Source organism: Anopheles funestus, chromosome 2RL (genome assembly GCF_943734845.2).
Source record: "Anopheles funestus chromosome 2RL, idAnoFuneDA-416_04, whole genome shotgun sequence".
Lineage (NCBI taxonomy): Eukaryota > Metazoa > Arthropoda > Insecta > Diptera > Culicidae > Anopheles > Anopheles funestus.
This window is the reverse complement of record NC_064598.1, coordinates 42,213,289-42,234,398: the sequence shown is the minus strand read 5'-3', so window position 1 is coordinate 42,234,398 and position 21,110 is coordinate 42,213,289. Positions and strand designations below refer to the sequence as shown.

The following is a 21,110-nucleotide window of genomic DNA, read 5'->3' as shown; positions in this document are numbered from 1 at the left end:
AGCGACTACTATGAAATACTAGAGCGTATTGAACTCGTTATAGAGGGTTGGTTTGTAAAGTGTAATATGTGTAAAATTAAGATAAGATAGAAAACTTATTACAACTCAGAATCAATTAACAGAGACGAATTTTAATGATGTGCAAAAAAAAAACGAAATCTTATATAGCGAACAAACAGCACCCGAAATCGACGAAATGAAACCTTAGAATCACAATGAGAACGATCCAAAAGAATAGGTCCCTTTTAATTGATTTTCTGTACATAATAAAGGCATGGTGTATTTTGTTCAATAAAGAAATATTTCAAACATATCACAATGGGTTTCAAATGATAAATCGATCTTCGTTGTCTTTTCGTAAGTGGTTGTATCCGGGATGTACTTATAATCTTCATCACTATTGCTATTGTAAAACTCTTCAGGATATCAGTTGAATGTTTCGACCGTATTGGCCCGATTTTAGTAAATCGTCAATTCGCGGCACCATTCTTTTCCACCCCAATCCGCTCCTGGTAAGCCTCCCACAATCGATCGCGATAGATTCGGGCAGTTTCCGAGGGCGTTTTCGACGATATAATCCCACGCCCAACGACGCACACATCAGCACCGCGTTCCTTGACCACCCGTTCCGGGCTATCGTACAGTTGACCGAGTCCATCAACACCTTCCTGCAGTTTAACACCCGGCGTAAGCTGTAGCAAACCGGGCGATGCAACCAGATCCTTACTTTGACAAACGATACCTGCCACAAAATCGGTATCCATCTCGGTGGCCATCTTAACCGTTGCCGTCGAATACTTTTCGTCCGTCAGTGCACCGTCGGTACTCATTTCGGCAAGCAGAAAGACAGCGCGCGATGCAAGCGGTCGATCCGCATTGATAGCCGACTTCAAACCCTTCAGTATGCCTTGGCCCGGCAATGCGTGTACGGTAACCAAATCGGCCCAGTCAGCGATTCGGTACAGCCCGCCAACGTACTGCTGTGCGACCGTATTACCAATGTCAGCAAATTTGCGATCCTCCATTAGCAGAAAGTTGTGCTGCCGTGCGAGCGACTGCAACGATCGTACGAACTGCTCGCTAAAGTCCGCTATAATGTCACAGTGGGTTTTCAGCACACATATGTACGGGCCGACCGCATCAGCAAGGTTAAGAATTTCCTCACTGCTGGTCAGATCCGCTGCTAGACAGAGCATGGTTTTTTTCGTTGCCATCAGCTTAAATAGCTCCTTCGCTAGGGGACACTTGGCCAGATCTGTCCGTGCCTCGAAGCTCATCCTAGTGCGGCTCAGATCGTTCACAACCGTAGTACCATTCTTGATGAACGAACCATCACTACGGATTTGGCACGCCTCGATATACTTGGCGACCGCCTTCACCGTACTCTCCTCGATACGTTTCGCTTCCAGCATGGTTTGCAGCAGATAGGACAGCGTGTACAGCGAGTGCATACGGACGCCACGCTCTTCCGTGTTCTGTGCACCACCCTGTTCACGATCGACCACCACAATCGCATCGGTTACGATCAATCCTACAAAGAGAGAGAACGGGATGATTAAAGAGAGGAATTGTTTATTCAATTACACATGCTTTCAGGCACGTTTTGTTTTGAAATTAACCGTACACACACTTACCCTCCGAACGGAGATCTTCGACGGTTTCCAAGATGCTCGACCCGGACGTCACCACATCTTCAATGATGAGACACTTGTCACCAGCATTGAATTTGCCCTCGATCAACTTTTTGGTGCCATATTTTTTTGCCTCCTTACGACGTATCAGCATCGGTTTATTGGCCTTAATTGAAATAAGCGTTGCCACCGGTAGTGCTGTGTAGGGTACGCCACACAAATGTGTCCCAGAGGAGTTCAGCTTGCTATCCACAATGAACTCCTGCAACAAATCCGCTAGAGTGTCCTGTGAGTAAAAATATGGAAAATATTAGCTTTAAGTGAGGCTCTTCTGACTAGAACACGCCAAGCCCAAGCGTTAACCTTGAACCGCATTCAACCTAGGATAGTTGAACCGTGACCTCCTCCTGCTCCTCCTCTTCAACTTACCATCACATCCGGGTGGCTTACGATTACCCGCAAATCGAAGTATACCGGCGAGTTGATGCCCACCTTCATTTTGAAGTCACCAAACTTGAATGCATTGATTTCGAACAGCTTTAATGCCAGATCTTTCAATTTCGAAGCACACACCATTTTGTTGCTTTATTTAACACTTTCTGCTAGTAATTATGCCTGTTGTTAATGACTGCACACTAAATAGCACGTGGTTTACACGAATGATGGAACAGCACTTTATTACACTTCAAGGGGGATGCGTCCCACTGGAAGAATGGTGATGGGATTGGAGGCTATTCTAAATGCCGGCACTTGGTATTCCACGTTACCCCTTCTACCAACGCGAATGATCGTTATCAGCAACGAATCAGAAACAGCAAACACAAAACTTTTTTTGTGTTCAATGCTTTTAATTGTTTATTTTGCAGGTTTTGTGTGACAGACAATAACCGGTTGACTGACGTACGGACAACAGCAGAATGAATGCAGTGAGAAACCGGAATCTACAATTCCACAGGGATTTCCATAGCGTGACCAGGACTGTCTAAGCAATTGCCCGTACCTGGATTTTGTCAACAGCCATCTCAAAATTGCCAGTTTGTTTCAGGTAAACTGGAAACATTGCAGCGACTGTAGAACGATCAATCCATCTATACAGAGGAGCCTTAAAGCCTTTTTTCATCAAAAACATTTTTTTCTGCAGGTAGTTTTAAATTGCATTTGACTACCCTGACACAGCCCAACCAACGAAACACAAGCTTCCAACTAGAACTTAATTCATAGCATCTTCAACATATGCTTTGTTCAGTGCCAAGCGAACATAACAAGCAACAACGAAGGAAAATCTTAAATATTACACATATAACGTGTTAGTAATGATAGTAAGGATTGAGCCTCCAAATTTTATGCTGCGAGAAAATAAAGATTTCTTGCCCAGTACATCGTAGCTACGATCGGAATCTTTTCGAATTGGATCAGCTTGGTGAGCTGGGTGTTGCGTACATTTTGCGTACTTCACGCACACGCCTAGCTGAACGGTTCGAAAAGCGTGCACGTGGAAAAAACACGAGCCAGCCGTCTGCTAACTGGCATATCGTGTAAATAAAACAGGCGTTATTCAAACATACGAACGTGCTATGTTAATCTGGAGCAAAGTATTGCGTAGATAGTTGTCACATTCTAAACCGTAATGCATTACAATTACAGAATTTCTGATATTAAATGAAAAATAATTTAGTTTTTTGTTGCACCAATGTAACATAATGATTTAACTAATTTGATTAACTTATTTTCCTTAAAGAACTTCCAAAGAAAATCCAACAGAAGATTCAATTTGAGACATTTTCTTTCAATTCGTTAAACGACAATACATTGGAATTACCCCAAAAGCGAATGCGCTTTATTTTATCTCAACAGGAAAAAGCTGCCTCCGTTGTGCAGTTTCGATCCTCATGACAAGTTGACGTCACGTTAAATTGCATATTGCTTGCATATGCGCTTTAACCTAGCTAATAACCACAAGTGTCGACAAGTGCAACACTTGTGGGACATGTATATTTTCCCTACTAGTGTTATCGTGCTTTTCTAATCAGTACAAAAATTGGATCACTATATACAAGTTATGTGAAGCAGATGTGCATTCTATTACCTAACTGACTTAAACGCTACCACACGATATCACAGACTAAGTAGTAATGCGTGTTTAAAGTATGCTTAAGATGTCGTCATTCCTTTAACTAATTCGATACCCCGGACTGTGTACGTTGGTTTCCCAACTCGAGCACGAGCAATATATAACGTATAAAAGGTAGCTTGTTACGAAAATGCGATATCAAAATTCAAGCAAACTTGATAGAAATGTGCAATTGATCAATCGTTGTTCATTTCTTATCGCACAGGCGCAATCAAATGGTCCAATAAAAAGATGATCAGATGAAGATTGTTGCCACATGCCACAAAAACATTTTAAACGGTAACGGTGTGCTTATTGACTGATGCCGTATTTCTAATGCTAGTACTTGCATTATGATAACAAAAATAAAACTTGATAGAGACCAACATCTTAATTGAACATATCAAACAAATTAATAAATCAATGAAAACAAGCAAAGCACATCTTAAATCGTACCATTATTGCATGGACAGCAAAGCACATAATTGAAAAAAAATATCATCAAAATCGTTCAACGTTAAGTTTAGAAATTATTCTTGTAATACACTAATTTGCATTTATTTTTCTCAAGTGCCAGAACTTCATCAAAAACAGATGCATGAACGATATATGTGTTTTATTCTATTTCAAATGCGTAAAGCTACTGGTTTGTGGGTTGAACTCTTTTCTCTTCAATATTTTTGAAAGGAAAAACAACAAATTTATACATTTGTCACAGTAACTAATGATTCTGAATTTTAACACTATCTTATTGGTTTTGAAATTGAAATTAGAAATTTGAACAACGTTAACAACTAGTTTTAATGTTGAGCTTTTAAATGAATTTATGAAGAATTAAACCGTTAAAAATGATAACATTCAAAACCAATTATGACCGAAAATTTCAACCCATGAACCAATAGTAATACACATTTGAGATTGTATAAAACAAATCTATGTTTCACTTTCCTGCACTTGGTGATAATAAATGTTAATTAGTGTAAAGATAATCTCCACTATAAAAAAACAACTTAATAAAATAATAAAATGGAATGCAAAGATCGTTGCTGATACAGCTTGACCAAGAACGGGTAACCTTACTCATTGCTCTTCTCCTTGTCCGATGCTATGGAGTCTAATTTCCACGTCACCTTCGTTTGCACATCGCGCCGTTTTATATTAGTTTGGTTGACTGTATGATTATCACCACCACTGCCGGGGGTGTTGCGTCTCCGCTGATTACCATTACCTTCTACGCTAATCGTTTCTCTCCCTTCACTCGTGATGCCATTCGTTACAACCGACGATCGTTGATCGTCCATCCCGTATGTGGTGGACTCTGTATTCTCTCGCACGCCCGTTTGGCGTGTTATGAAACCTCCGCCACTCGATTTACCAAAATTGTACGTTCCACGCTTGTTTGGTCCTCCTCCCATCCCTGGCTTCCGTTCCGGTGTGGATGCCTCGGGTCCATCTGCTCCGGTAGGTCTTCGCTTTGGGCTTTTCGTGCTATTTTTCATTAGCTGTGCTGCTTCATAGTACCGGATTAGCTCGTAATTATCATTGTTTTCCGTATGGAAATAGGACGGTTTGGAAAATTGATATCCGTTCGGCTGGGAAGGTACACTACCACTCGCATGCTCGGCATCTTCATCGTTATTGTAGTAATGTTTAAATATTGGTTCCCGTGAACAATCCGCCAGCGCATGGTAACTATGCGAAAGAAGGCGCGGAAATCGGCTTATCCAGTACTGTGTGAATTGTTGCGGTATTTTCCCCAACGCACGCTGCATCGATGGCGTCAGTTCGTAGTAGTGATGTTTCTAGAAAAGCAAAAGAGAAACTTTAATGAAAATCATTCGAGGTGCCGTAACATTTGCGAAATCATACCTTATTTCTAAGTGCACGCAAAAGATCTCGCACACTGTAACCCTGGTAGCCGCGGAATTTCCTCAAATCGGCCGTAATTTCCACATCCAAATAGGTGCTCCAATCTTCGCGCACAATAAACCGTGCGTTTTTCTCCAGCGATCGTAACGGTTCGTTCATGACATCGAGTTTTTCTACCCGATCGCTCACATCCTGCAGGAAAGCGAGAACGCGCGCATTGCTCCAAAACAGTGGATGATTAGCCACCGCTTTTGCGGCCGGTCTTTGGCCCGGTTCAACGTGTATCATATCGCTGACAATTTCTTCTGCCAGTATCGTGCGGCAATCGGGTTGCGTATTTTCCCTCCGTAACATGCTGAGATCGTACTCGTTGGACAGGATGTTTGCCTGCCGTTTCAAATTATCACCAAACGGATGAAAACCATCCGAAAGCACGTAGTAAAACACACAGCCAAGTGAAAATATATCCACCGACGTTGTTGCACGTTGGCCACGCTGCATCTCTGGTGCGATCCATCCATCCGTACCGGTCACACCGGACCGGCGGGAGAAACTTGCCTTCCCATAGTTGAGCTTTTTGCACAGCCCAAAATCCGATATCATTGCCCGGACGCGTTGCTTGTAGTCGGGCAGGGACAGCAAAATGTTCTGCGGCTTTATGTCCCGGTGCACAATGTTGAGCGAATGCAAATGCATCAAACCGCTTGTGGCCTGTCGGAGAATGTCCAGTGCGGAGATCTTTTCACGCAACGAACTCACCGTGGACGGCTCTTTCCCATCCACGTAGTCTTGCAGTGTAGCGGCACACAGCTCTACCGCGATGTAGCGGAACTGTCGATCCTGCTCGGTGCAGAAGTAACGCACCACATTTTCGTGTGCGTCACTCTCCCGCAACAGCGTCACTTCACGATCGGCTAGCGTAAAGCATCCTGGCAATATTCGCTTCACCGCTACCTCGCGCTTCTCAAACATTCCCCGAAACACAAACGTTCCCTCACATCCTTTGCCCAGCACATTCTGCGTATTGAAGTTAATCTTGCCAACCCGCATCTCACCATCGCCGTAATCGATCGGTTCACTGTAGCTGCCGCTACCACTTCCACCACTTCCATTCGATCCGCTACGGTTCGAATTGCTCGTTTGCGATCCTCCTTGACTTTGCTCCTTTAGCGCTTTCATTTGCAGATTAAAATACCAAAATCCAAAGATAACCGTACCGAACAGTGCGATCATCAATATGGTGGGCAATTTGTTGGGTTGCGCTTCAAGCCACAATTTCGTATCCATGTACAGCCGACCGAACAATGCTCGAATAAGATCGGTGCTGCCTTGTAGCTTCGTCGAGCTGGTTTCATTCGCATCTCCGTATGCATGCTCCGGTTCTGCCGGACCGTCTGTCTGAACGCCAATCGTATGCGTGTTTTTGGGCACGCTCGGTAAATCAACACCAGCCGGACCACCAACCAGCATGGTGGAAAGCTCGTGATGTTTCCAGAAATCTTTCCCCACCGTTGCTGGACCGCTCGGTGCGATGTCAAGCTTTAGCCGATCGTCCGTTTTAGGTGTTTGATAGTGTCCCAGTATTATGATGTTTTCATTTTTGCCATCAAGGCGTGAAGCTTTTGCAATGAGCTCCCGCCCAGAAGCATCGTCTCGATCGCTACCACTGTACGACGATGATCGTGAACCCTTCAATGGTCCGCCCAGCAAATTGATGGACGGTTCCGAAGGTAGTGTTGCAGTATTTTTGTCCACCATCGAGGGTATTGCGTAGAGATTGTTACCAGCTTCCCCAATGTAAACGGTTTCACTAAAAGCGCAGAAAAAATATCAATTAGCAGAGTTAGTTCACTGATCAACACACGTGCGCCACTTACAATAGTTTCACGTTGTCAAAGTTGCCACCCTTTGCCCGTTCGTTTAAATCCTGCAGCACCTCGTCCGAAACGGTCTGAAAAGGTACACTGAGCAGTCCTTCCGAGCCGAGAAGAAACACGGCCACTACTGGACTGGAAAGATCTTTTTGCCACATTGGAGTCCCTTTGTTTCGCTCAAACGTAGTCGTTAATCCCGATGAACTGCTGGTAAGATGCAGAAACTCTACAAAATGTAAAAAAAGTCAAAAGTCACAAATAAATAACTATTTATTAATAATTTATAAACCACAAAACTAAAGTTGATCTCTTGGTTTAAAGTGAGGTGTTTAATAAATGAATAAAAACATTTTTTTCTAAATAACAAAAAATACCGCAATAGAACAGTCACAAAACCTCAAGTTATACAAAGTGTTCGGTGTAATACACCGAAGGTAGTGGATGAAATCTTATTTAATATTTATAATTAATAATTACACCTTTCCCCTTATTGGCCGATAAAATCAGATCTATACCACATAAATCGTTAAACAAAAATGAAGAAGAAAAGTAATGAATAATTAATACATTTTTTCTTGTATTTTGGATGTGAATATTTATTATCATTAATTTAAAAAATAGGAAATTCAAGGTTGCATATAGATTCAGATTCATGTAACTACATTCAAAACAAAAGAAATTATAATTATGATTTCAATATATGAAGAAAAAAACAAGCAAAACATATTGGGAAGACCACAAAAATTGTAAGATCTTTCAATACACTACAAAAGCGATAAATGACAAGCAGGATAAAAGTGTACGCCCCAAAAGATCGATAATAGAGCAATCTAAAATTCATTATGAGAATATTTCCACCCCTACCGGGCCATAAGTAATTGATAAAAAAAAAGAACCCCACATGGTTCCAAGTCGAACAAAGTGTGATGGTGACTGTTGTAAAAGTAGAACAAAACTGTTTCTAGAACAGTGTTGATATATTTGTGACACGTTTAGTATTGAAAACAGCACACAATCATACGATTATCACTAGTTCAACACAAGCTCATCTATGCCGACCATGCCGAGGGATAATTCAACACGCATTGACCGCTTGACGCGTGGCTTATGCTCGCGTGGTAGCGTTTTTTTCACACTCAAAGATCCGGACATAGCATCATGGGCAATAAAAACAAAATTCGAGAACGCGACCTGATAAGACGAGCCCTTGTGGCAGCTTAAAATTTCGAAGGTATGAATGGGGCGTTATCGTCCGATAATTTGGAATTGGTATTTGCGTTTGCTTTCGAGAACTTTACCGAATACTCGCTAAGTCTACTCACCATACTCATTCGTTAGCTCCGGTGCCATAGAGTGGGCCGAATAATCGAAGAACGTTACATTCCACGGTTTGCTGTTCCGATCGGTTGCGAGACTATCGTACATCATGACGGTATATTGTGTACGGCCCAAATATACGGCCCGGGACGTAGCCCAACCGATCGAGTCCGGGCCTGCATCTTTGGGCGGCTGTGGGGGTTCCCCACCAAATCCGAGCACTTTCTCACGCTGTCCCGTCTTTGGATCGATCAAAAACCAAACGTCACTCTTCTTGCCCGAGTACAAAATGCCATCGCTTGACCGGCACGGTGCACTGGCAACTAGTTGCGGGATCGTGTACGGAAGCTTTTTTAATCCTCCCTCCAATCCGTTCATGCGATACAGACTGCCATCCCGAGGATCGGGCAGATAGTGCGCGGTCGTATCGGACGGTGTTGGTACACGGATTGCCGGTTCGTCTGCGATCGACCAACGTGTTTCACCCGTCAGCGGATCAATTGCGGTCAATCCTCCGCCGAGGGTAGAAAACACAAGCATCGTTTCTTCATCCTTTGCAACGGCTGTGCAGTCCTGAAAATTAAAGTAAAGAAAAAAAAGGGTTTCAAAAACACTTGCCACGATCCAATGCAAAGAGGAGTATTATCGATGAAATGGAAAGATCAGCCTACGCTGTAATTTTTGACCTTGCCCCATAGTGTAGATTTTAATCTAAGTATGCGTGAACTCATCATACATGTTGCTTCGTTACACTGTTTTTTTTTCATTAGCTCTGCTCTGCGAGTGATTTAAAACCCATTTACAACATGCATCCAGATAGCATTATAATTATTATTCTAGAACACAATTTTATGCGCCAGTAACTGTACCAATTGTATAAGAGCGAAAACACATGCCGTGTGCCGGTATACGAATTTACACAGGTGTTGTTGGCACAGCTTTGTTGGCAAACGAATGGGTACTCTACTTTCTGACTTTTTCCAGTCAAGCTTTTATAATGCTAACGATGTCTGAATCACTCATTCGACGATTCCATTATGTAGTTACTATGCAATCGTGGCACTAATTTAATCATCTCTTGCGCATAATATTTAATTGCAGAAGAATCTTTATTTTATTTTTCAAATCAATGTGCGTCGGTGATTGCCAGCTAAGCAATTTGTGGTAGTACATTGCAAAAGGAATAATCTAGTAACTGCTGGTGTTGCTGGTTGCGGTTATCTAGCAACGCGTAGGAAATACCCAGTCGTAGCCATCTTACCTGCTGCTGAGATACCGATGACGGAGACGCAATTTTTGCGTCGGATGCAGATCCGCGTGCTGCCACCACTAGTAGCAGTACAAACATTGGCACCTTGGCAAACTTCATGGTGATATGTTTGTTTTGTTTTGCGGTTAGATTTATTCACTACTAAGAAATTGTTTATCACTTTCATAAACTAGATATTTATGCTGAGTTCAGCGCGCGACGGATGGCCTTCATTCGACGGTATGCTTTGTTACTTTTCCCGGCGTTGTAGAATGAAAACAGACTGCCGTGGTAGGAGTAGTTGGGAAATAAAGCAAACTAATATAACACCACATTTATATACATATCAAAACACTACATCACTGTAAACTATGCTCAAATCTTTCACGAGCGGAAACTGAATTACGATCGAGACATGTCGTTGTTTGTCTCATTATTTTCAACCTGTTTTTTTTCACTGGTATTCCCCGACAGCCCACTCGCACGCATTGCACCAATTCATAACGCACAATAGAATTTTCGCGAATGCACTGTATGTTGTTTTGGGTCGGCTTTGCCACATTGCATCATCCCGCACAGAAAATGTTTTGCAGTCGTGCCATATCTTAACACACCCGCACGCACAGCTTCCACTAATTTGTGAGACACATTACGAATATATCGTCTGTATGATGTGCTTATTCCATGTTCAAAGAGTTACTGCGTCGTTCAAGGCTTGCGACAGAATTGTACAACTACGCCAGAATCATATGCTTTGAGTTGGTTCACTGTTTTGTTGGCTGACATTCCTGGTTCTGGATTTGTTGACGCAGATGAGACCGTTTACACTTACGAGTTCTTGGTTACACTTCGATTCGTCGGAAGGTTTTCGCTTAATTTTCGAAATCTGATTTCAGTTTTACAAAGATCATATTTTTGTATTTTGTACAGGTTAAAATCGTTTATAAATAGTCCCTTCTGTAATGTAATCGTCCTTTTGTGCAAAGGAATTTCGTGTGTAAAAATAACTACGGTAGAAAAAGTATCAGTTTGGCATCACTGCCCGGTGTAATGTTTTGTTTGACATTTGATTTACAGCGGGGTGGCAGTTATTGTTTTGTAATGTTCCGATTGTTTTCCATCCGATGCTGATATGTTGGCTCGAAATTTGAGCACTTTTGGCGGAGCTGCTAAAACATTCGCGAAAGTTGTGCCTAGCAATTTAAAAGGTAAAAGCAAAAGCTCTCAAGAATGGCTTACCAGGCAGCTGCGGGACCCGTACGTGGAGCGAGCAAAAATGATGAACTATAGGTAGGAACCGGCGGATTGTTATATGGATTGAAACGTTCTTAATGATTGTACATTTCTGCAGGTGCCGAAGTGCGTTCAAACTGCTTGAAGTAGACCAGAAATATGGTCTTATCAAACCAGGCCATACCGTGATAGATTGTGGAGCGGCACCCGGTTCCTGGACGCAGATCGCTGTAAAGCATGCAAATGCCGACGGTGGAATAGCTGGTAAACCGAAAGGCAAGGTTGTTGGTGTAGATCTTCTCCAAATATATCCTATAGAGGTAAGAAAAGACAATGCGCGTCATTATTCCTTCATTTCAAAACTAATCATCCATTACCTTCCGTAGCATGCGATTCTGTTCGGCAATAGTGACTTCTTGCGCAAGGAAACACAGGACAAAATTCGAACCAGTCTCGGTGATCGACGGGTTGATTGTGTTCTGTCCGATATGGCCCCGAATGCATCCGGCATACGGGCATTAGATCAGGAAAATATAACGACCTTGTGTTACTCTGTCCTACGCTTTGCGATACTAATGTCCACACCGAATGCATCCTTGCTGATGAAGGTGTGGGACAATGGGGATGTACCGAAGCTGGAGAAAAGTATACTGGAGTACTACCAAACGGTGAAACGAGTGAAACCAAGGGCGAGTCGTGATGATTCTGCGGAGAATTTCATTCTAGCTCGTGGCTTTGTAGGCATAGAGAGGTGATAAGTGAAAACAAATGAAATAGTTGTTACAATCTTAAACACGCCCCAGTCATATAGTGAGTACGAAAGACATTTTTTTACTGTAAAGAAATAAAAATATTCAATTCAAATTTAATACTATTCGTAAAGTATTCAAACAACAATTCGTGCTAATACACATGTGTAGAACGCGCCCCTACTGCTGTGCATATCCATTGGTAAACAAGAGCACAAGCGCATCGTAGAGGATGGAGATTTCCACGCGATTCGAACCCCATTTTCCCCTCCAATAGAAAAAAAAGCCGCTTTGCTTGTATGCAGCCGTCGTCGATGGAGAGTGGGAATGGAGGCGCCCACCAAAGACGGCGAGCTGACTGTCGATGCTGCTGCACGCGCAAGTGTATGTGACAACATTGTAAACTTCACACAGTAGGCGATGCGCGTATCGCGTCGCATAAGTTTTCGGTTGCATGTGTATACGGCGCTCTTGTTAGTTTTCCCCCATATATCTAGCAGTCATTTCCTGACAGACATTCGCTGCGGTCTCCATTCTGATTCCACCCTAGTACAGTGCTGGTTTTTGTTGGGGTTTTGCGTCCCCAGCGATGGAAATTGAAATAAAGCTTTTCTACACTACTCGTAACGACACTTGATGCAATTCAGAGCAATCGTATCAACATTAGTCGCCGATGCAGAAAGACAGAAAGTGCAGAACGATGAAAAGTATAGATGTGAAAATGTGTGCGCGCGTGTGACGCCATTCGCATTCAATACGCTCGGAAGTGGACACATTTGGTGCAACCGCTAGATTTTCTGCTGTTATTGTGCTGAAATTACCGAAACAGACGGGTGTAGTGTGTTTGTGTGTGCGGTTTATTTTGGATGTGCTGTAACGCGTCAATCGCGTTTTGTTTCGTTGCCATTGGTTTTCCCATTCGACGATATACGCAGAAAACGCCGTAATTCTCCCCACACACAGAGCCGGCAGTTGGAGTCGATGTGAGCATTTTGCTGGTGACAAATAATTTTCCGAAATTTTCCCCCCACGGGAAGAAAAGTGAAAAATTGAAAAAACATCTACGGGAAAACGCTCGCTTCTGTGTGCAGCTACTACTGGACACCCCCGTCCTTTATGGACGCCATTACGCTGTGCTACTACGTGTGTGCGTGTGTGTAGTGCTAGCTGTGTGTGCGCTATTGTTACGGAGCAGCTATCATTTGCTCGGACCGATTGTCCATCCACCCGGCAGGAGGAAAGACGAGAAAGTAAGCAAAGTGCATACCCCGAAACGGCTTGTAACTCGTGATGAATTTCTCAGCATTTGGTGGACCGTTTTCGGGTATACATCAATTTGCGGCCAAATTTGGCAGCAATGATGGTGCGTTTACCAGCACCAACAGTCCCGGAAATGGGACGGCTGCCGCCACTAATGGAGTCGGACTGGGTGCAGCCACCGGTAATGGGGTTGGTGGAGTAGCGACGGCAGGCAGCAATATTGGCCAACAGCAAGACCTGAACCGATATCATGGTGCTACGAATGGAAACCATTTCAATCAGAACACTACCTCAAGTAAGTTTTACAATGTTTGGGATAACACATTCGGGATAAAGATCGACCTTTTGCAATGTTTGTAAATAGCAATTTAGATCTAGAACTTTTTGGTGGAAGTTGTTGATTTTCTCTACACGCAGCATTATCGTTTAATCGGACAAAACAATCCGTAACGCGGGGTTTGGATGATGATTAGCAGAAGAGCGGCAGGCTGTATTTTCTTTTCCATTTGACACTAGCAAGCGCTGCCGTAGTGTTAGTGCTAGACCGACTCAACACATATACATCGCCAGTGTGCATTGTGTGCTTTGCAGACATGCGACTGTGTGTGCCGTAGCGGATGTATGTAGGGGGATGAAACATTTACAACATATTCATGGGGAAGGCGTAAAGCAATGTACGGCGAGCAGTGTGTGCGCGAGACAGCATAATGGTTGTTTGGTTTGCTTGGTAAAGAGTATGCTGCTGCAGCATGTAAACGCCGGCCGCCGGAACACGAGACACATCAAGAATGGAGATGGAGCGCACTGCTGCCATTGGAATGGACTCGTATTGCATGCGCGTCTGGAATGAAAAGCAACATATTTCGAGGGGATTTAATCAAAAGGGGATAAATACAGTGAGCTACGAGCTTAGCATGGATAAATGTTTACGAACTAGATTTGTGCAATTAATTTTAGAACAAGCAGCTCTAATTGGATAAAAGATAAATGCAATTAATCACAAAGATAAACCTTTTACTATCTCTAATTACAAGATCTAACGTTTTTTTGTTACTAACTGTATGTCTTTCTAGTAGAGATGTGCAAAGTGAGTAAGAGTGAGATAGTGAGTTGAAACGATGTAGTGAACGAGTTTCGTTCACTCCTCACGATGAGTTTTAGCGACTCTTTTTTCACTTACTTACTCATGAGTGTAAACATGTAGCCGTGGTGAGTCGAGTTGCTAAAAGAGTGAAAACGTGAGTTGAAACGAAAATGAGTTGAAACAAAATTGAGTTGAAACAAAAATGAGTTGAAACGAAAATGAGTTGAAACAAAAATGAGTTGAAACGAAAATGAGTTGAAACAAAAATGAGTTGAAACAAAAAACGAGTTGAAACGAAAAGTATATACTCATGAGTGAGTAGGATAATAAATATCCTAAAAGTATCCCGTTTCATGTCAATGCCGATCAGACTAGCCCGCTTGTTCGCTTATGCATGTATGATAGTTAGACAGAGCGAGAAGTATATTCATTTGGCTAGTTAGGGTATTGTACACATGTATTGCGTTTCAACTCATGTGTATCAAACGTTTCGTTTCAACTCGTTTTTGTTTCAACTCATTTTTGTTTCAACTCATTTTTGTTTCAACTCATTTTCGTTTCAACTCACGTATTTACTCTTTTAACAACTCGACTCACCACGGCTACATGTTTACACTCATGAGTGAGTAAAATGAACGAACCTTAACTCGCACGTTTTTGCCGGGTTTTTTATGACTCCGAAATGAGTCGTTAAACGAGCTGACTCCTAATAACGACTCATTCACTCTGAGTTGACTCACTGAAAAGAGTCGTTATTCTCATCTCTACTTTCTAGATAGGTTACAAGCTATTATTGCTATATATATTATTTTTATATTGAGCATAGTTTTGAAATGTAGTAACATATTTTTTTTTGCTTTTTTTTAGTGGTCAATACACCGATGTCTTACGGGCAAAACATGTCACATCCTTACGGTGGTGCAAATCAACAAACTACCAACGATCACACGTTCGGCAATGGAACTGCCTCGATGGGCAACGATCACCAAACAAAGGTCACCAAGGGAGGCAACGTATTGAAGGTGGATCGAGACGATATGATCAACCAACAAATCCTACAAAACGTTAACCAATCCTGGCAAACGCTAACCAACCCATCGAATACGGTCGATTATTCTTCACACCTGCTGTCGGCCACACTACCAATATCCATACAACATCTGCTAAAGTATTCCGAAACGATAAAAAAAGAACCAAACAGTGGATCCGTCGCTGGTTCTGGCCTAAACTCTCCCGGGCCGCTCAGCGGTTTGATTGGTGTGGAAACGAACGCATTCAATGTGCAAAAAGATTTACTAAACCTGAAAAATGGTTCCAATCTAAATCTAGCTCTCGGTAATGTGGCGGTCAGTGCAGCTGCTGCAAGCCTTGGCTTAAATCATCAGCATCTGATGCAACATCATCAGCAGCAGCAGCAACAACACGCTGCAAACGCTAGTCATCACACGGACAATGGGTTTGTGAATCAACAGCAGCACGCAAACAGTATGACAAATGGTGCGGGCCAAACTGTGGTCAGTTCCGATGCGCACAATTCAAGCAGCAGTACGCTAAACGGTGGAACCGGTGCCAACGGAGAGGAAGCGAACGGCGTAGGGTCTACACCGGCCACGGGAACCGGTACGGGCAAAACTAAAACGAAAAAGCAAAAGAAACGTAAACCACCGAAGGAGAAGAAACCACGCCCGAAACCGGGCCAGATACGGGAAACGAAGGCACTCGATGGATCGCCACTGTTCTGTTGTCCCGAGTGCCAAATGGCATACCCGGAGCGAGGGTTGATCGAGCAGCATGTTATCTCGCACGCGGTCGAACGCCGTTTCGTGTGTGACATCTGTAACGCAGCGCTAAAGCGAAAGGATCATCTCACACGCCACAAACTGTCGCACATTCCCGATCGTCCACATATTTGCAGCGTAAGTTGCGATATCGTGCTGCTTTGCATGTTGTTTGTTGCAAAATTAAATTGATTAATAATCTGGTTTTCATTATTTTTATAGATTTGTCTTAAATCCTTCAAACGCAAGGAACAGTTAACACTTCACATCGTTATACATACGGGAGAGAAGAAGCACATTTGTGGTGAATGTGGTAAAGGTGGGTTTTGTTTTGTTTTATGTGGTTCAAATATTTTATCCAAACGATCACCTTAATCTTACGCTATATGTTTTGTTTCAGGATTCTACCGCAAGGATCATCTCCGTAAGCACACGCGTTCTCATATAGCACGGCGTGTAAAATCTGAAATGTCCGCTTCGAATGGTACTGGAAGTGGCAGTGGTTCGGCGAATGTTACTGCTGCCCAAAACAACAGCACCTTGGCGGGTTCACTGATGGCTACCAACATGCAAGGTGCACCGGTAACGGCCTCCTGAGGGTCGTACAAAGACTTCTGGTAAGGTGTGTGAGTTCCTCATCCAAAACGATGATATTGCACTGATAGTCATGGTTGATGGTGAAGACAAATTGCAGGTCAATCTTATGAACACAGTTTGTGTATAATTCCAATTCTCTCTTTCATTTCATTGGCCTTTAAGGTCATGCCGGCCATTTCTGGCTTACTAGACTTATTTTTACCACGTACCCGGATAGTCGGTCCTTGGGGGACAGTCCGGATGGGATTTGACAGCCGGTCCTGTCGTGTGGAACCAGCGTCGTTTATCACATACACCTCCATAGTTTTAATTATTTCAAGATATTTTACCATTATCGCTGGGAAATTAATGCTGCTTACAAAGTAGTGCCAATTCAATCTTCCTGGAGATTTTGTGTGCAATCTGTTTTTCTCCACAGTTTCTTAAACGCTGTAATTATTTGTATTCATTACTATATTTTTATATTTGCCCAACTATTATTTCTTCGACATCAGTGCTTAACAATCTATCGTGCATATAATCGAGGAATGATCACTATAAAACCTTGCCCAGAAGTCATTAACCTTTTACCTACCAAGTACTATTTCAAAATGAAATCTTTTCTAATGTGTTTTCTTCCGTATCAGGTTGCAAAACACATTTCATGAGATAATATTTTGAATTCGTATGACTGGTACAGCTGATTATTTTATGAGGAAACAAAACTAAATTTTTTGCACGTTTACTAGTCACAGGTGTGTTAGACTGGACAACAATTTCCAAATTAAAACACAAGAAAAATGATCCCCAACCAAAAAAAAACTGAACGAACTAAACTGTTCTGGGAATCATTTGCACAAGTTTTACGAACCTCGCATTCCATGTAGTAAAGGTGATGCTAATTTTGTAGCAAATAAACAACCTACAAAACATGGTCGCGAACGAGAACAAGATACATTGCTTTCGGAATTCTACATGCAACACAAAGTTCTGAACACGAGTAACGCCTCCTGCACAGGTGCAAGGCAGGTTGAACTCGAGCCTAAAAGAAGCAGCAATAATTTTAAAATCATTGTGTGGCATTTTTGCGTATTGAATGTTTGTAAGTGGTGTTAAATAAGCGTGTAGGAGAATGAACGATGTTTTATGTCTTCATTTTCTTCAAAGTCGTAATCGAGTTTGTGCAGTTTGGTACGGCAAACAAGTAATAATCATTTAAGTTGCTGTACAAAAAAAAAAAGGAAAGGAGCACTTGGTGGTGATGCCGTTAATGAAGGGCACAGAACGAAAACAACCACTAACAACAAGAACAAAACGAAAAGATATTGGCAAACGGTACAACAATGCTGCTTACATAGCGGACAAAGCATACACTATCAGGGAGAGAACGCATACAAATACAGATGATAATCGAAGTTTAAATGGACGCACGAGACTTTAATGCGATGGGAAGGGAGTAACAGTATTTTGTTTATTTTCGAACAGATGATAAACTCGCTAAAGAAGCTAACAGAGTCAAAGTATATATTCATGTCTAATGAAAGGCAACTATATCTATATATATATTGCATCTACATATATATATATTGGAGGTATAAATATATATTTTGTATTCGATATTGGAATGGAATTGCATTGTGACAAAATGGTGGGAATCAGTTGCACACTAACAAAGAACACATAATTCGCACTATAAATTGTCACCATATAACGATTATGTGTACGCAGTAGGGAAAGAAAGAGTTTGATCCAGATAGTATTGGGAAGGACAGTAAATTTTAGAGTTGAAAGGTACGCGAAAAGAAACGCCGTTGTGGGCAAAGGTAATTGAAAAAAAAACCGCTTAAATGGAAGTTAATTTAATTAAAAGCAGCATACCCATTACAAACAAGTCCAGATCTAACTTAGAAGGGCATCCGGTTGCCGCCGGTATATTAAAAACTTTCCAGCAACGTAATAGAAACCCAACACACACACAGCGTAACAACCGTCATGTTGTATCTGAATCCAAAGTACAAAACGGAAACAAGTTAAATGAACAAAAAACCAAAAAAACACACATCTCTCATGTCATAGATACGTCCGCAGGCTGGAACATAGGAACATCTTCCTCTTTTTTTCTGAAAGTTGCAAATTATTTTATCACTGTTACCAGTCGGTAGTAGTTTCTGACTGTTGAATGCAATAGAGATTTACGCAATGATGTGCTGCACCATAACTCCTAAAAATTAATGCAAGAAGCGCGAGAATGAACGCAGGCGAGTGCTGAACGATATGATGGTCCTGGAAAAGAGATATAGTACATAGTTTCCGTGTTGAATGTTGAAACAATACAGTAGAGTTCTAGTCAGTGGTGTGAACCGGCAGTTGAGGCGGTCCCTAAAATGCGTGCTTAAGCGTGCTTAATTCAGTAACATGAGGGGTAGTACATGGTGGTGATTTTTAAACGGGATGTAACTAAATATAATGAAACACAGTATATACGATGCTAAAGAGTAATACTAAAGATACAACTAGATATATAGGCTTAACAATCGAGGTCGAGATACGTCTTATATACGCAGCGGGATCGTGTGCTGTGTGTGAAAATGCTGCTTCAAAGCGTAGCGTTTTTTTTTTGTTTTTTCAATCAAACGAATCCACGGTGGTAGTAGTACCTAACTTGATTGTGATTCAACTAGAAAACCATTAAAATTTTTGCCATACAGCAACAACAAAAAATAACGCAAACCAGATCTGTGCAATAATGCAATGCAAATGTTTGACCTAGTAATGGTAAAATTTAGTTAAAAGACAATTATTCTCTATTAGTTAATAATTGTGTTTTGTACCGCTTTAAGAGATGATGGCGTGTGGCATGAACAAGGCATCACACAAGAAAGAGTGTAAAACAAAATATTATCCGCAAGCATAGCTTCGTTTTGGAAATGGTTCCTTTCATGTGATTTGTGTTTCGCTTTACGTTGCAATATTTTTATCACGTGTGCACGTGTGTGTGTGTGCGCATGTACGTCCACGTGGACAAACAAAAGGAAAAAACCCCTACGTATTAACTTTATCAAAAGACTTCGATAGTGGATGAAAACACGAAAACATCAATCAATCGGCAATGCTTCGTAGCGTCTTCGCGAATAGAAATATACTAAAATTAACGTTAAGTCCGGGATGCGGAGATGCGCGTATTTATGCCTATTTATTAGTACGTTTTTTAATGAGCATTATTCGAACGAAACAATCGGCAAGCGTGTGGGTGAGAGGCGCGTATTACACCATATACAATAACGATAATAATATACTAATACTAATACTATGTAATATTTAATACTATATTTTGATAGGCGTCTACCGAAGTAAAAATAAGTTTTACAATTTGGTCTCCTGTGGTGGGGTGAATTTTTTTTCTCTAATGTGGAGGCTTGTTAAAAAAAAACACACACACAGACAAATGCTAAATACACATGAATATGATATATATGATGGTATCAATGCGGAAGGAAAATGTACTGTGCATGTATTGTTTTCTAGTCACGGGTGTAGACGTCAGTCAGACGTCTTATATCCTGTACTACACTGTTCTGTTTTTAATTTATTCGCTTTTCATACACGCTTTGCGTACCAGAGTTCGTTTTCGGCACACGACAAAACCCGAACTAAAATGGAAGATAAAAATCAAAATAATCAAATGAAATATATCCCCTCACAAAACACGGATACACGGTTCTATATGTACTCTATGCATTAACACTAAAATATCAGACATCCTCGTCAAGCAAACAGGAAAGAGATGTAAAGATTTTAAACTAAATAAACACACCCTCCGTTTGTATCGATAAACGAAAAAAAAAATGTAATTTTGCACAAATGCACAAATGCAAAACACACTACTATCGTTCTACCGTTTACCGTAGTATTACATTTATTGTTTTGCAAATGGAATTCAATGATGGTGTGTGGGTGGTGCCGGGTACATTACAATAAATTTTTACTCGTAAAACGAAACGAATCGAACGGACGATCGGAGTATACTAAAACAAATGTCCATAAGACACATACACAACACAAAAGCGTATATATAGAGAGAGCGAGAGCGACAAACATAATGTTGTAAGCCATGTGTAAGACAACAGAGACAGCAAAAAAGCAAAAAACAAAGGAAAGATATTTTGAACGTTTTTACTAATTTATCAAATACTGTAATTATTGTACCCAGTACATACAAACACATGCACCGTAACCGTAATGTGCAGGAACAAACAAGAAGAAGGAAAAAACAAAATGACGGATAAACGATAAACGGAAGAAAACTAACGTAAAATACATTTGTGCTTTTCTTAACCGTTTGTTACGTTCGTTTATTTCTTTCGTTTTGAATTGTATTTA

The 21,110-nt window shown here is 41.6% G+C and overlaps 4 protein-coding genes across 4 annotated transcripts; 2 read left to right on the top strand and 2 right to left on the bottom strand.

Annotated features, from left to right (window-relative positions):
• Nucleotides 1–249: 249 nt before the first annotated feature.
• On the bottom strand, nt 250–2,578 carry LOC125761280 (uridine 5'-monophosphate synthase). The gene is made up of 3 exons (XM_049422269.1): nt 2,061–2,578; nt 1,635–1,917; nt 250–1,531 (listed from the first exon to the last, which is right to left on the bottom strand). Exons 1-3 carry the CDS (start codon nt 2,205–2,207, stop codon nt 471–473), a joined length of 1,491 nt encoding a protein of 496 aa, XP_049278226.1. The 5' UTR covers nt 2,208–2,578; the 3' UTR covers nt 250–470.
• An 858-nt stretch (nt 2,579–3,436) lies between these two features.
• LOC125761258 (serine/threonine-protein kinase/endoribonuclease IRE1) lies at nt 3,437–10,857 on the bottom strand. Its single transcript, XM_049422218.1, has 5 exons — nt 10,063–10,857; nt 8,807–9,374; nt 7,488–7,710; nt 5,611–7,420; nt 3,437–5,543 (listed from the first exon to the last, which is right to left on the bottom strand). The coding sequence occupies exons 1-5, from the start codon at nt 10,168–10,170 to the stop codon at nt 4,818–4,820; spliced, it is 3,435 nt and encodes a 1,144-aa protein (XP_049278175.1). The 5' UTR covers nt 10,171–10,857; the 3' UTR covers nt 3,437–4,817.
• A 233-nt stretch (nt 10,858–11,090) lies between these two features.
• LOC125761309 (rRNA methyltransferase 2, mitochondrial) lies at nt 11,091–12,152 on the top strand. Its single transcript, XM_049422305.1, has 3 exons — nt 11,091–11,340; nt 11,402–11,603; nt 11,670–12,152. The coding sequence occupies exons 1-3, from the start codon at nt 11,183–11,185 to the stop codon at nt 12,036–12,038; spliced, it is 729 nt and encodes a 242-aa protein (XP_049278262.1). The 5' UTR covers nt 11,091–11,182; the 3' UTR covers nt 12,039–12,152.
• Nucleotides 12,153–12,395: 243 nt separating this feature from the next.
• On the top strand, nt 12,396–21,065 carry LOC125761275 (zinc finger and SCAN domain-containing protein 25). The gene is made up of 4 exons (XM_049422261.1): nt 12,396–13,587; nt 15,244–16,292; nt 16,377–16,473; nt 16,555–21,065. The coding sequence occupies exons 1-4, from the start codon at nt 13,323–13,325 to the stop codon at nt 16,749–16,751; spliced, it is 1,608 nt and encodes a 535-aa protein (XP_049278218.1). The 5' UTR covers nt 12,396–13,322; the 3' UTR covers nt 16,752–21,065.
• Nucleotides 21,066–21,110: the final 45 nt, after the last annotated feature.

Coding starts and splice junctions, on each gene's coding strand:
- LOC125761280 (XM_049422269.1), bottom strand. CDS start 2,207: ATGGTGTGTGCTTCGAAATTGAAAGATCTGGCATTAAAGCTGTTCGAA. Junction 1,918..2,060: donor TAAGCCACCCGGATGTGATG/GTAAGTTGAAGA, acceptor TTTTACTCACAG/GACACTCTAGCGGATTTGTT. Junction 1,532..1,634: donor CGAAGATCTCCGTTCGGAGG/GTAAGTGTGTGT, acceptor CTCTCTTTGTAG/GATTGATCGTAACCGATGCG.
- LOC125761258 (XM_049422218.1), bottom strand. CDS start 10,170: ATGAAGTTTGCCAAGGTGCCAATGTTTGTACTGCTACTAGTGGTGGCA. Junction 7,711..8,806: donor GGAGCTAACGAATGAGTATG/GTGAGTAGACTT, acceptor TACATTTTGTAG/AGTTTCTGCATCTTACCAGC. Junction 7,421..7,487: donor TTTGACAACGTGAAACTATT/GTAAGTGGCGCA, acceptor CTGCGCTTTTAG/TGAAACCGTTTACATTGGGG.
- LOC125761309 (XM_049422305.1), top strand. CDS start 11,183: ATGTTGGCTCGAAATTTGAGCACTTTTGGCGGAGCTGCTAAAACATTC. Junction 11,341..11,401: donor GCAAAAATGATGAACTATAG/GTAGGAACCGGC, acceptor ACATTTCTGCAG/GTGCCGAAGTGCGTTCAAAC. Junction 11,604..11,669: donor TCCAAATATATCCTATAGAG/GTAAGAAAAGAC, acceptor TACCTTCCGTAG/CATGCGATTCTGTTCGGCAA.
- LOC125761275 (XM_049422261.1), top strand. CDS start 13,323: ATGAATTTCTCAGCATTTGGTGGACCGTTTTCGGGTATACATCAATTT. Junction 13,588..15,243: donor CAATCAGAACACTACCTCAA/GTAAGTTTTACA, acceptor GCTTTTTTTTAG/TGGTCAATACACCGATGTCT. Junction 16,293..16,376: donor ATCGTCCACATATTTGCAGC/GTAAGTTGCGAT, acceptor TTATTTTTATAG/ATTTGTCTTAAATCCTTCAA.